The sequence below is a fragment of the Erythrolamprus reginae genome, chromosome Z, assembly GCF_031021105.1.
Source record: "Erythrolamprus reginae isolate rEryReg1 chromosome Z, rEryReg1.hap1, whole genome shotgun sequence".
NCBI lineage: Eukaryota > Metazoa > Chordata > Lepidosauria > Squamata > Dipsadidae > Erythrolamprus > Erythrolamprus reginae.
Genome location: NC_091963.1, coordinates 3,767,012 through 3,782,011, shown reverse-complemented (window position 1 = coordinate 3,782,011; position 15,000 = coordinate 3,767,012). Strand labels below are relative to the sequence as shown.

The 15,000-nt window shown below is 43.2% G+C and overlaps 1 protein-coding gene across 1 annotated transcript in view; it reads right to left on the bottom strand.

Annotated features, from left to right (window-relative positions):
- The window catches only part of OBSCN (obscurin, cytoskeletal calmodulin and titin-interacting RhoGEF), a 334,659-nt gene that overhangs the window by 279,352 nt on the left and 40,307 nt on the right, over positions 1-15,000 (bottom strand). The window contains 7 exon segments of the mRNA XM_070766937.1: positions 2,023-2,304; positions 4,561-4,842; positions 5,125-5,406; positions 7,602-7,883; positions 8,463-8,744; positions 13,044-13,319; positions 14,776-15,000. The exon segment at positions 14,776-15,000 is cut by the window's right edge and continues 45 nt beyond it. Coding sequence (XP_070623038.1) covers positions 2,023-2,304; positions 4,561-4,842; positions 5,125-5,406; positions 7,602-7,883; positions 8,463-8,744; positions 13,044-13,319; positions 14,776-15,000 — 1,911 coding nt within the window.

Here is a 15,000-nt window from a genome sequence, read left to right as displayed (position 1 = left end):
TTATTCAATGGTGAGTACCAGTAATAATAGTGAGTAAATGGTTGTTAAGGGAATGGGAAATGGTAATTTAGGGTTTAAAGTGTTAAGAGATGGCTTGTGATATGGTCCATAGCCAAAAATGGTGTATTTACTTCCGCATCTCTTCATCACGGAAATTCGACTTTCGCGGGCGGTCTCGGAACGCATCCCCCGTGAAAATTGAGGGAACACTGTATATAGTATGTCATCCTACATCAGGATGTTTGTCTCATTGGCAAACACCACTTCAGCTTCCAAATTTTGACAAAGACAAAAAAAACACCCTCTTAAAGGTTTTAAAAAATCATATTTCATTATTGCTCCAAGTATCCTTATTTAGTCTAACATTGAGGTCTTCTGAATCTTCTCCTTGTTCTTGACCAAATACTACTTTCCAGACCAAATACTGGAAAACATGGCAAAACCATCAAAGGAATTTAAAATAGGATTGAGAAGTTAATAGAATCCTTATTCGGCTTTTGTTCTAATGAATTTTAGGACTACCTGAAATTTATCCGTTGTGTTCAAATTCTGAATAGATGTCCACCTACATGCAATAGGAAGAATAAAACAAAAAGACAGGTAGTCCTTGACCTATAACCACAATTGAGCCCAAAATTTCTGTTGCTCAGCAAGACAGTTTTAATGTGAATTTTATCCCATTTTACAAGGGTTTTTTTTTTTGCACAATTGTTAAGTGAATCATTGCAATTTGTTAAGTTAGCAACACAGTTCTAAAGTGATTCTCAGTTGCCCGTTAACTTTACTCATCCAAAGATCGCAAAAGGAAATCATATGTCTGTGGGACACTGCAATCATCATAAATACGAATCAATTGCCAGGCACCTGAATTTTGAGCACGTGATCATGGGGATGCCACCACAATGGTTGCAAAAATGGGGATCAGTGACTTTTTTCACTGCCATTATAACTTTGAATAGTCACTAAATGAACTATTGTAAGTCAAGGACTACCTAAGCATCCTTTGTGAGCCGCCCAAAGTCTACGGAGAGGGGCGGCATACAAATCTAATACAGTGATACCTCGTCTTACAAACACTTCGTCATACAAACTTTTTGAGATACAAACCCGGGGTTTAAGATTTTTTTGCCTCTTCTTACAAACTATTTTCACTTTGCAAACCCACCGCCACCGCTGGGATGCCCTGGCTCCAGACTTCCGTTGCCAATGAAGCACCCATTTTTGTGCTGCTGGGATTCCCCTGAGGCTCCCCTCCATGGGAAACCCCACCTCCAGACTTCCGTGTTTTTGTGATGTTGCAGGGAATCCCAGCAGGGGAATCCCAGCAGTGCAAATGCGGGTGCTTCGCTGGCAACGGAAGTCCGGAGGTGGGGTTTCCCAGCGAGGGGAGCCTCAGTGAAATCACAGCATTGCAAAAACACAGAGGTCCGGAGGTGGGGTTTCGAGGACTTCCATGTTTTTGCAATGCTGCAATTTCGCTGAGGCTCCCCTCGCTGGGAAACCCCACCTCCAGACTTCCGTTACCAACGAAGCGCCCGTTTTTGCGCTGCTAGGATTCCCCTGCTGGGATTCCCCTGTACAATCACAAAAACACGGAAGTCCAGAGGTGGGGTTTCCCATGGAGGGGAGCCTCAGGAGAATCCCAGCAGTGCAAAAACGGATGTTTCGGCTGGCAAAAGGGGTGAATTTTGGGCTTGTACGCATTAATCGCTTTTCCATTGATTCCTATGGGAAACATTGTTTCGTCTTACAAACTTTTCACCTTAAGAACCTCGTCCTGGAACCAATTAAGCTTGTAAGACAAGATATCACTGTAAATTATTATTAATATTATTATTAAATTATTATTAACTTTGCAGAAGGAAAAATTGGTTTGCAGAAACACACATTCATGTGAACACAACCCGAGGCTGCTCTATTAGTGTCCTGTTGAATGATCAATTAAAAATAACATTGATTTGTTCATTTTCATCTCTCTCTATATATGGGAGAAACATATCGTAGAAATTGAAATGTTTGTACCTGCAACTGTGACTTTAAAGTTCAGTTTGTGGCCCCCAGCTTCGCAACTGTATTCACCAGCATCTTTTTTCTCCACCTGTTGTACGACCAGGCGCCGGGATCTATTGTCTGTTTCTACCTTGAATTTCTTGCTGGAGGTGATCAGCTTCCCATCTTTGAACCACTTGACGTCTGTCTTGGCCTGGGCCACCTCACAGCTGAGAGAGACAGTCTCTGAAGCTACAACCTTGATGTCCTTCTGGGCCTCCTCCTTGTTGACAAACACCTCCTCAAGGTCTCTGTCTAATGGTGGAAGGAAGATTCAAAACATCTTAATTCACTTTCTCTTTAGCACATTTTAACATTTTATAATTGCTAATATGATAAATGTCATGGCACCGGACCAGAATATCTCCGGGACCGCCTTCTGCCGCACGAATCCCAGCGACCAGTTAGGTCCCACAGAGTTGGCCTTCTCCGGGACCCGTCAACTAAACAATGTCGTTTGGCGGGACCCAGGGGAAGAGCCTTCTCTGTGGTGGCCCCGACCCTTTGGAACCAACTCCCCCCGGATATCAGAGTTGCCCCCACCCTCCTAGCCTTTCGTAAGCTCCTTAAAACCCCCTTCTGTCGTCAGGCATGGGGGAATTGATACTTTCCCTCACCCTAGGCTTATAAAATTTATGCATGGTATGTTAGTATGTATGATTGGTTTTTTAAATTGGGGTTTTAAATTAACTTAAACTTAAATATTAGATTTGTTTACATTGTACTATTATTGCTGTGAGCCGCCCCGAGTCTGCGGAGAGGGGCGGCATACAAATCTGATTAATAAAATAAATAAATAAATAATAAAATCCATACTGGATAGTCTCCAACAAACAGTCCTCGGTTTATTGGGCCCAAATTTCCATTGCTAAGCAGGACAGATTCTAAGTGAATTTGGCCCCATTTTATGATAATTCTTGCCATGGTTGTTAAGTGAATAAGCAGGTTGTTGCAGTAAATACAGGTAATCCATGACTTACGACTATAATGGAGTCCATAATTTATGTTGCTAATCACAACCTTTGTCAAGTACGTTTTGCCCCATTTTATGACTTTCCCTGCAATCACTGTGGTTGTTATGTGAATCACAAGATTGCAAAGTTAATCTTCCTCATTGGCTTTGCTTGTCAGAAGGTTGCAAAAAGTGATGGTGTGCCCCTGGGACACTGCAACCGCAATAAAGGTGGGATAGTTGCCAAACTTCTGTATTTTGCCCATGGGGATATGCTGCAATGGCCGTAAGTGTGAAAAACAATCATAATTCCCTTTTTCAGTGCCGCTGTATCTTTCAACAGTTACTTAATGAATGGTTGTAAGTTGAGGACTATCTGTACAACCCAACACCTATAAAATAGTCATCCTGCCATGGTGTCAAAACATATTTCCAATTACATCCATTCTTTTAGTCACTGTTTGAAGTTAGAATATCACTGAAAAATGTGATTTGCAACCAGTCCTCGCACTTACGACCACTGCAGCATAACCACAATCAGGTGAACGAAATTCAGGCTCTCGGTAATTAGCATGTATTGGTGATGGTTTCAGCATTTTGAAGACATGTGATCACCTTTTGTGATGTTTCCAGCTGGCTTCTGACAAGTAAAGTTAACGGGAGAAAATGGATTCGTTTAATGACCATGTGATTCATTTAACAACTGCAGCAATTTGCTTACAAATGGCAGCAAAAAACGTTGTAAAATTGAGCATGTTCAACTAACAACCCCTTTAGAAGTGGAAATTCTGGCCCAAATAGTGCTCATAACCTGAGAACTACATTCCCAAGTGTTCTGGTTTCTGGTAGAAATTTAGCAATTACAAATAACTCTTATTAAATGCATTATTTCATGAATAAAGAAACTCCATTTATTTCTCTGCTCTTCTGGAATTCAAACACATTTCATACAGACACTTATCTGTTGGTCCGTTATCTCCCTTAACCGCATTTCTCACATACCTTCTCCTTCTCCACTTAACAAGATTTATTTTCCTAACAGCATGATTTCTAAAACAGCAGCCCTGACTGTTAATCAACACAGAATACTTTTGCTTACTTGGGAGCAGCAAGAAAAACATCCATTTTTCTCTTTGGCAACGTTGAAACCCCACCCTTCTTTCCCACTGACCCCCTGACGGGCCAAATACATCACTACAGTATTTAACCCATTCCTCTCCTTAATATCTTCTTCCAAACCTCTGCTCTCTACGTTTCTGGACCCTTCTGAATTTAGGATTAACCCAGTGAGCATCTGATTCTTCCTCACTAGATCCTGAACTCATAGCCCCATCCTGTGGCTGGCCTCCCACCTGTTCTACTACCTGTAACTCCGGGGGGCCCACTAATTCATAAACACTATCTGAATCCGAGTCCTCAATATCTTCATCATCCTCCAACTGACTAGGAGTATGTACAACACCAAGGAGTCTCTGAGAGATGATCAACTAAAAAAGAATTCTTCAGTCCGTTTTATCTTTTTATATCAGAAGATGAAGAAAATATAAAAGTGTTTGTACCTGCAACTGTAATTTTGAAGGTGAGCTTCTGACCATCGGCTTCACAGGTGTATTCACCTGCATCTTTCTTCTCCACCTGTTGGACAACCAGACGCCGGGACCTGCCTTCTGCTTCCACCTTGAATTTCTTGCTGGAGGTGATCAGTTTTCCATCCTTGAACCACTTGACTTCTGTCTTGGCCTGGGCCACCTCACAGCTGAGAGAGATGTTCTCTGAAGCTACAGCCTTGATGTCCTTCTGGACCTTCTCCTTGTTGACAAATATCTCCTCAGCGTCTCTATCTAATGGTAGAAGGAATGGAAAAAGCACTCAATTTACTTTCCCTTTAGGTTAATTTGGCCTTTTCCTTTACAGCTAAAGGTCTGAGCTTCAAGAAGATCCAACTATTTAGTAAAGATTTTAAATGGCAGTGGCTGAAATCAATGATGAAAAAACTTCCTTGATGCAGTTTCTGAAATCCAACCCCCCCCCCCTTTTATTTTTGTTAATGTGGTGACACCTTGATCACGTTTGTATCCCAAAACAGGATAAGAAATTAAACAAAAGGCAATATCTTCTCCTACCTACTGCAGTTACTCTGAAGGTGAGCTTCTGGCCCTCAGCTTCGCAGGTGTATTCGCCTCCATCTTTCTTCTCCACCTGTTGGACAACCAGACGCCGGGACCTGCCTTCTGCTTCCACCTTGAATTTCTTGCTGGAGGTGATCTGTTTTCCATCCTTGAACCACTTGACTTCTGTCTTGTCCTGGGCCACCTCACAGCTGAGAGAGACGTTCTCTGAAGCTACAACTTTGATGTCCTTCTGGACTTTCTCCTTGTTAGAAAACTTCTCTTGAACTTCTTTATCTGGTGAGGGAAGGAGAGAGGGAGGAATTTTCATTAACTGCTTCTTTCCAGGGGCAGTTGACATTTTCCATTAACTACTAAACATAAGTTCTTCAGAAAAACTCAAGGATGTATCCTACAAAACCAATATCAACCTTCTCTTAGTTGGTACCAAGAGCCCCATAATCCTCCTCGTCCCCTGCTTCCTCCTCCTTCTCTTCTCCTCTGCAAACATCACTTCCTTCTAGCACTGATAATGTTACCTAGTTGGATGATGAAACATCTGCAAGAAAATAACCAAGCTCAAAGAACACCAAGGACCCCAAGGTCCTCCTCCTCCCAATCCTTCCTCTTATGAGATGAAGCTTCATTTATGTGGATTGTGGTCCCATCCCAGGTGAAACACATCTAACCCCTAGGAACAGTTATTTATAATTAATGTTTGCTCTAATTGTGGCTTTCTTGAACTTCAATGTACTATTTTCTCTTGAGTAACCAACCATCCATGATTTGAAGCTAGCTGGACCATTTTTCTGGAGAAATGAACCTCGTTGCCTCATTGCAGAAAGTAGGAAACAATGCGTGCAACGGCAAAAAAACGCCGCCGCCCGGCTGTTTCAATTGAAACAGCCAGGCGCTTCTCAGCGTTCTCCCAATGCCGAATCCGGAAGTTCGGCAAAAGTTCGGGTTCGGGTGGCCGCCGAGAAGCCCCACCGCCCAGCTGTCACCTTTTGAAACAGCCGGGGGGCTTCTCGGCGGCCTCCCGAACACCGAACCCAGAAGTTCGGGTTTGGCGTTCGGGTTCAGGAAGACACTGAGAAGCCCCCCGGCTGTTTCAAAAAGTGACAGCTGGGCGGTGGGGCTTCTCAGCGGCGGCAGCGGGTTCGTAAGACGGAAAACGTTCGTAAGAAGAGGCAAAAAATTTCCGAACCCCGGGTTCGTATCTCGGGTTGTCCGTATGGCGAGGGGTTTGTATCATGAGGTACCACTGTAATGGGTGATTGATTTAATTATTTATTTTTTGTGAAAGTTTCTATGGCCCACCACTCATGTAATCCCAATACAGAAATCAATAAACCCCCACTCTTCTGGTGACACCAATCAGACCGGCCATTTGATGGATTCCTTATCATCCTGGGATTCCTAGGCCCATTGGCCCAAACCGTGTCTTAAATGCCTTTCAGAAGACTCTCAAGGTGGTGGCCAATCTTATCTCTGCAAGTTGATGTTCCCCAGGAAGGGAGTCACCACAAAGAAGCTTGTATTTCTTGGTCCTACCAAATGGACCTCCTTAAGAGACAGGACCCATAATGTATCCTGCCTCCTTGCTCTGGTAGATCAGGAAGATATAAGTGAATAAATCTTCATGCCCATGTTACTCCAACACTCCGCAGTCCACATTGGTTGCCGATCAGTTTCTGGTCACAATTCAAAATTTTGGTCATTACCTATAAAGCCCTTCATGGCACCGGACCAGGGTATCTACGAGACCACCTTCTGCCGCACGAATCCCAGCGACCGGTTAGGTCCCACAGAGTTGGTCTCCTCCGGGTCCCGTCAACTAAACAATGTCATTTGGCGGGACTCAGGGGAAGAGCCTTCTCTGTGGCGGCTCCGACCCTCTGGAATCAGCTCCGTCCAGAAATTAGAACTGCCCCCACCCTCCTTGCCTTTCGTAAACTCCTTAAAACCCACCTCTGCCATCAAGCTGACCTATGTAGTTTTTTGTGTATGATATGACTGTATGTATGTTTTTATATATTGGGGTTTCTTGTTTTTTAGACTTTTTAAATGTATTATTGTTATTTTAGATTCTAACTATTAGATTTGTTATTATATATTGTTTTTATCATTGCTGTAAGCCGCCCGGAGTCTACGGAGAGGGGCGGCATACAAATCTAATAAATAATAATAAAGATGGACCTTCAAATAACAGCGAGGGAGCCACCACGGAGAAGGTCTGGGTCCCACCAGATGGACCTTTTAAGAGAAAGGATCCATAATTTCCCCTGCCTCCTTGTTCCAGTGGTCAGGTGGAGGTCACTGGGAAAAGAGGTTGTTCAGATAATGTGGTTTTTAACCATGTAGGCTATGAAGGTTGAATTGGACCCAGAAGCAAATCTATGTGTGATAGATCAAAACTTCAAAATATTTATTCGGAGAGATATTTGCTACTTAGGTCTGGAATGAAAAGATTAAGGATTTTTTTCCCCTACCTGTTACGGTTACTTGGAAGTCCAGCATCTGGCCATCTGCTTCACAGGTGTATTCCCCTTCATCTTTCTTCTCCACCTGCTGGACAACCAGATGATGGGATTTGTCTTCTGCTTCTACCTTGAATTTTTTGTCAGTGGTGATCAGTTTTCCATCCTTGAACCATTTGACTTCTGCCTTGGCCTGGGTCACCTCACAGTTGAGAGAGATGTTGCCTGAAGCTACAGCCTGGATGTCCTTCTGGACTTTCTCCTTGTTGACAAAGACTTCTTTAATTTTTTCATCTAGGGGTAGAAGACAAGACATGTTTATTCCCATTAGACCTTCTGAGTGGTCTTCTTAACAATCAACCAAAAATAGATCAATTTGACCACTTTTAACTATATGGGAAATGTGGAGAATATATATATATATACTGTATATATATTTATATTTATATTTATTAGATTTGTATGCCGCCCTTCTCCGCAGACTCGGGGCGGCTCACAACAATAACAAGAACAATGTAAGAACAAATCTAATAATTTAAAAAACACTAAAAGCCCCATTATTAAAAGCAAACATACACACAAACATACCATGTATAAATTGTATAGGCCTAGGGGGAAAGGATATCTCAGTTCCCCCATGCCTGACGGCAGAGATGGGTCTTAAGAACTTTACGAAAGGCAAGGAGGGTGGGGGCAATTCTAATCTCCGGGGGGAGCTGGTTCCAGAGGGTCGGGGCCTCCACAGAGAAGGCTCTTCCCCTGGGTCCTGCCAAATGACATTGTTTAGTCGACGGGACCCAGAGAATGCTGGCTCTGTGGGACCTTATTGGTTGCTGGGATTCTGCACGATCTGAAATTTCCGAACAGTAGTACCTGAAACCGTGACCTTGAAGGTGAGCTTCTGGCCATCAGCTTCGCAGGTATATTCACCGGCATCTTTCTTCTCCGCCTGTTGGACAACCAGACGACGGGACCCATCTTGTTCTTGTATTTTGAACTTCTTGGTGTCGGTGATCAGCTTCCCATCTTTGAACCACTTGACGTCTGTCTTGGCCTGGACCACTTCACAGCTGAGAGAGACATTCTCTGAATCCACAGCCGTTATGTCCTTCTGGGCTTTCTTCTGGTTGACAAATACCTCCTCAGAATCTCTATCTAATGGTAAAAGAATGGACAAAGCATCTTAATTCACTTTCTCTTTAGGATATGAAGTTCTGAGCTTCAAGCTCCAACCAATAGATTATATATCATCACCTCGAGGCTCGACTACTGTAACGCTCTCTACATGGGGCTACCTTTGAAAAGTGTTCGGAAACTTCAGATCGTGCAGAATGCAGCTGCGAGAGCAATTATGGGCTTTCCCAAATATGCTCATGTTACACCAACACTCCACAGTCTGCATTGGTTGCCGATCAGTTTCCGGTCACAATTCAAAGTGTTGGCTATGACCTATAAAGCCCTTCATGGCATCGGACCAGATTATCTCCGGGACCGCCTCCTGCCGCACGAATCCCAACGACCAGTTAGGTCCCACAGAGTGGGTGTTCTCCAGGTCCCACCAACTAAACAATGTTGTTTGGAGGGACCCAGGGGAAGAGCCTTCTCTGTGGCAGCCCCGGCCCTCTGGAACCATCTCCCCCCCAGAGATTAGAATAGCCCCCACCCTTCTTGCCTTTCGCAAGCTCCTTAAAACCCACCTCTGTCATCAGGCATGGGGAAACTGAGATATCCTTTCCCCCCTAGGCTTCTACAATTTATGTATGGTATGCTTGTAAGTATGATTGGTTCTTAAAATAAGGGTTTTTAGCTGTCTTAGTATTGGATTGTCACAGACAGGAAGCAGCAGGTGAAGCTAGGAAAAATCACATCAGATATATGTACAATTAGCACAGGTGCCCCCCAAGGCTGTGTACTTTCACCACTTCTCTTCTCTTTATACACTAATGACTGCATCTCATACGATCCATCTGTTAAACTACTGAAGTTTGCAGATGATACAACAGTGATTGGACTCATTCGAGACAATGATGAATCTGCATACAGACGGGAAGTTGAACAACTATCCTTGTGGTGTGACCAGAACAATCTAGAACTGAACACACTCAAAACTGTAGAAATGGTGGTAGACTTTAAGAGAAACCCTTCCACCCTTCCACCTCTCACAATACTAGACAACACAGTATCAACTGTAGAGACCTTCAAATTTCTAGGTTCTATCATATCTCAAGACCTAAAATGGTCACCTAACATCAAAAACATCATCAAAAAAGCACAACAAAGAATGTTCTTTCTGCGCCAGCTCAGGAAGCTCAAACTGCCCAAGGAGCTGCTGATTCAGTTCTACAGAGGAATCATTGAGTCTCTCATCTGCACCTCTATAACTGTCTGGTTTGGTGCTGCAACCCAACAGGACCGACACAGACTTCAGAGGATAATCAGAATTGCAGAAAAAACAATTGCTGCCAATCTGCCTTCCATTGAGGACCTGTATACTGCACGAGTCAAAAAGAGGGCGGGTAAAATATTTACTGACCCCTCACATCCTGGACACAAATTGTTTCAACTCCTACCCTCAAAACGTCGCTACAGAGCACTGCACACCAAGACAACTAGACACAAGAACAGTTTTTTCCCGAACGCCATCACTCTACTAAACAAATAATTCCCTCAACACTGTCAGACTTTCTACTAAATCTGCACTTCTATTCTACTAGTTTTCCTCATCATTCCTATCACCCATTTCCTCCCATGTTGACTGTATGACTGTAACTTGTTGCGTATATCCTAAGATTTTTATTAATATTGCTTCTTCATTGCTTATTTGACCCCTATGACAATCATTAAGTGTTGTACCACATGATTCTTGACAAATGTATATTTTATTTTATGTACGTTGAGAGCATATGCACCAAGACAAATTCCTTGTGTGTCCAATCACACTTGGCCAATAAAATTCTATTCTATTCTTCTATTCTATGTTGTTTTTACCACTGTTGTTAACCGCCCCGAGTCTACGGAGAGTGGGGGCATAAAAATCCAATTAATAATAATAATAATAATAATAATAATAATAATAATAATAATAATAATTAATAATAATAAAGATGGACCTTCAAATAACAGCGAGGGAGCCACCACAGAGAAGGTGACCTTCTGCCGCACGAATCCCAGTGACCGATTAGGTCCCACAGAGTGGGCATTCTCCGGGTCCCGTCAACTAAACAATGTCGGTTGGCGGGCCCCAGGGGGAGAGGCTTCTCTGTGGCGGCACCGGCTCTCTGGAACCAACTCCCCCCGGAGATCAGAACTGCCCCTACTCTTCCTGCCTTCCGTAAACTCCTCAAAACCCACCTTTGCCGTCAGGCATGGGGAAACTAAACATCTCCCCTGGGCACGTTGAATTTATACATGGTATGCTTGTGTGTGTGTATGTTAGTACTGTATAGGGTTTTTTTAAAATTTTTAAATATTTTAATTAATTGGATTATGTATTGGATTGTTTTTCATTTGTTGTGAGCCGCCCCGAGTCTTCGGAGAGGGGCGGCATACAAATCCAAACAAACAAACAAACAAACAAACAAATAAATAAATAAATAATAATAATAATAATATATGAACTTAGATAGGTGATCCTTTTACATTTAGATGTTTGCCTCTTTGGCAAACACCACCTTGGCTTCTGATTGTTGATCAAAATAACATCTAAAATCATGAAATTTAGGAAAACAAAAACATGATAATTTTCTCTATCCTAAGGCCTGTAATTCTAAGATGGAGTCATCTTAATTTTGGTCATCTTGCTGAAGTTCTCCTTAACATCTGAATACAGATAGACTTACGACTATGATTGGTGGGGGGAACTATTGACCCCCTCAGAGAGAGTTTGCAACTTGACCGTCCTCCTCGATCCACCGCTGACATTGGAACGTCATCTTTCGGCTGTGGCGAGGAGGGCGTTTGCCCAGGTTGGCCTGGTGCACCAGTTGCGGCCCTATTTGGACAGGGAGTCATTGCTCACAGTCGCTCATGCCCTCATCACCTCGAGGTTTGACTACTGCAACACTTTCTACATGGAGCTACCTTTGAAAAGTGTTCGGAAACTCCAGATCGTGCAGAATGCGACCGCAAGAGCCATCGTGGGGCTTCCCAGATTCACCCACGTTCTACAACACTCCATGGCCTGCATTGGCTGCCGATCAGTTTCCAGTCACAATTCAAAGTGTTGGTTATGACCTTTAAAGCCCTACATGACATTGGACCAGAGTACCTCCAGAACCGTCTGCTACCGCATGAATCCCAGCGACTGGTTAGGTCCCACAGAGTTGGCCTTCTCCGTGTCCCGTTGACTAAACAATGTCGTTTGGCGGGCCCCAGGGGAAGACCCTTCTTTGTGGCAGGCCCGGCCCTCTGGAATCAACTCCCCTCGGAGATTAGAACTGCCCCCACTCTCCTTGTCTTTCGTAAACTATTCAAGACCCGCCTATACCGCCAGGCATGTGGGAGTTGAGACACCTTTCCCCCAGGCTTTTTATATTTTATGTTTGGTATGTATGTGTTGTTTGGTTTTTAAATATGATAGGGTTTTATATGCTTCTTTTTAATATTAGATTTGTCTCGCTATAATATTGTTCTTTATTAGTGTTGTGAGCCACCCCGAGTCTTCGGAGAGGGGCGCCATACAAATCTAATAAATTATTATTAATATTATTATTATTATTATTATTATTATTATTATTATTATTATTATTTCTCTTGCTAAGTGAGACAGTTTAAGTGAATTTTGCCCCATTTTATGACCTTTTTTTGACACAGTTATTAAATAAATCACTGTAGTTGTTAAGTTGATCACCTACTTGTTAAGTGAATCTGACTTCCCACCCATTGGCTTCACTTGTCAGAGGGTCACAAACCTGGAGACACTGCAACTCTCATAAATACATGCCAATTACCAAGCATCTGAATTTTGATCACGCGATCATGGAGATGCTGTGACAGTCATAAGTGTCAAAAATAGTCATAAATTCTTTTTTTTTTTTAGTAATGTTGGAACTTTGAATGGTCACTGAATGGACTGTTGTAAGTCAAGGACTACCTGCCTTAGCAGTATAGAAACATAGAAACATAGAAGTCTGACGGGAGAAAAAGACCTCATGGTCTATCTAGTCTGCCCTTATACTATTTTCTGTATTTTATCTTAGGATGGATATGTGTTTATCCCAGGCATGTTTAAATTCAGTTCCTGCGGATTTACCAACCACGTCTGCTGGGAGTTTGTTCCAAGGATCTACTACTCTTTCAGTAAAATAATATTTTTTCATGTTGCTTTTGATCTTTCCCCCAACTATCTTCAGATTGTGTCCCCTTGTTCTTGTGTTCACTTTCCTATTAAAAACACTTCCCTCCTGGACTTTATTTAACCCTTTAACAGTATCATAGGAGAATCAAGATTTTTACCTGTTACAATCACTTTGAAGGCCAATTTCTGGCCATCTGCTTCGCAGGTGTATTGACCCCCATCCTTCCTGTCAACTTGTCTGATAATCAGCCAGCGAGATTTTCCTTCTGTTTCAATCTTGAATTTCTTGCTTGGAGTGATGAGCTTCCCATCCTTGAACCATCTCACTTCCATTGTGGGCTGGGCCACTTCGCAGCTGAGAAAGGCGTTTTCGGAAAGAAAAGCTCTGATTTCTTTCTGGACTTTATCCTTGTCAAAAAAGACCTCTGCAGGCTCTGTGTTGAGAAATAACAGAAAATCAAAGTTGGAAGGGACCCTAGAGTTCTTCCAGTGGAACCTGATGCTCATAGAGCTGGGGGTGGCGCAACAGGTAGAGTGCTGTACTGCAGGCCACTGAAGCTGACAGCAGATCTGAAGGTCAGCGGTTCAAATCTCATCACCGGCTCAAGGTTGACTCAGCCTTCCATCCTTCCGAATTGGGTGAAATGAGGACCCGGATTGTGGGGGCAATAGCTTAGCTCTGTTAAAAAGTGCCATTGCTAACATGTTGTAAGCCGCCCTGAGTCTAAGCAGAAGGGCGGCATAGAAATCGAATGAATGAATGAATGAATGAATGAATGAATGAATGAATGAATGAATGAATGAATGAATGAATGAATACATACATACATACATACATACATACATACATACATACATACATAAATAAATAAATAAATAAATAAATAAATAAATAAATAGAGGAAATAAATCAGATGAGTGTGTCAATCAAGACTCAACTAGCTGTATGAACATTTCTGGAGGCCAAAATTGTGGAATTTCAGTTCCAGCCCACAGGGCTCGTGAAGGCTAACTCCTGTGCTCAGCTGAAGGGTGGGTGTGGCAATGTGGGCAGGGCAGACTCATGGTCCGACGCAAGCCAAATTAATGGCTTCGGCGGGCCGCATGCTGTAGTATGAGAACCCATTATAGCCTGGGAGAAACCCCTCTAAGCAGTAGTGACTGCGAAAGAGACCTCGGAGTCTTGGTGGATAATCAACTAAACATGAGCCAACAATGTGCAGCAGCGGCCAAAAAAGCCAATACAATCCTAAGCTGCATCAACAGGGGAATACACTCCAAGACCAGGGAAGTCTTAATACCACTCTACTAAACCCTGGTCAGACCACACCTGGAGTACTGTGTTCAGTTCTGGTCACTACACTTCAAAAGAGACGTTGAAACTCTGGAGAAGGTGCAGAAAAGAGCAACCAAAATGATCAGGGGTCTAGAAACCAAGACTTACGAAGAGAGACTTCGGGAACTGGGCATGGATAGCCTAGAGAAAAGGAGGGCCAGAGCGGACATGATAGCAGTCTACAGGTATACGAGGGGTTGCCACAGAGAGGAGGGGATCACTTTATTCTCCAGAGCACCGGAGGGCCGGATGAGGAACAACGGCTGGAAGCTGACCAAGGAGAGATTCAACCTGGAAATAAGGAAGAACTTCCTGATGGTCAGAACGATCAACCAGTGGAACAACCTACCAGCGGACGTTGTGAACTCCAATACTCTGGACATTTTAAAGAGGAAATTGGACTGCCATTTGGCTGGGATGCTATAGGGTTCCTGCTTAGGCAGGGGGTTGGACTTGATGACCCGCATGGTCCCTTCCAACTCTAACAATAAATAAATAAAAAACAAATACCTATACAGACATATTTGAAAGAAAGCGTTTGGACCATTTCTTACCTTTGACCTCTACCTGGAAGGCTAGTCGGTCATCTTTTGACTCGCAGGTATAAAGCCCTTCGTCTTCCTTGATGGCATTTTGGACAATAAGTTTTCGCTGTTTTCCCTGAACGGAATATGTCACCCTTTGGTCTGGCTTGATGTCCTTCTTCCCCTTTCTCCACAAGACCGCATCAGTAGCCGAGGACACCTCGCAAACCAGCTCAAACTTCTCATGAAGGTTGA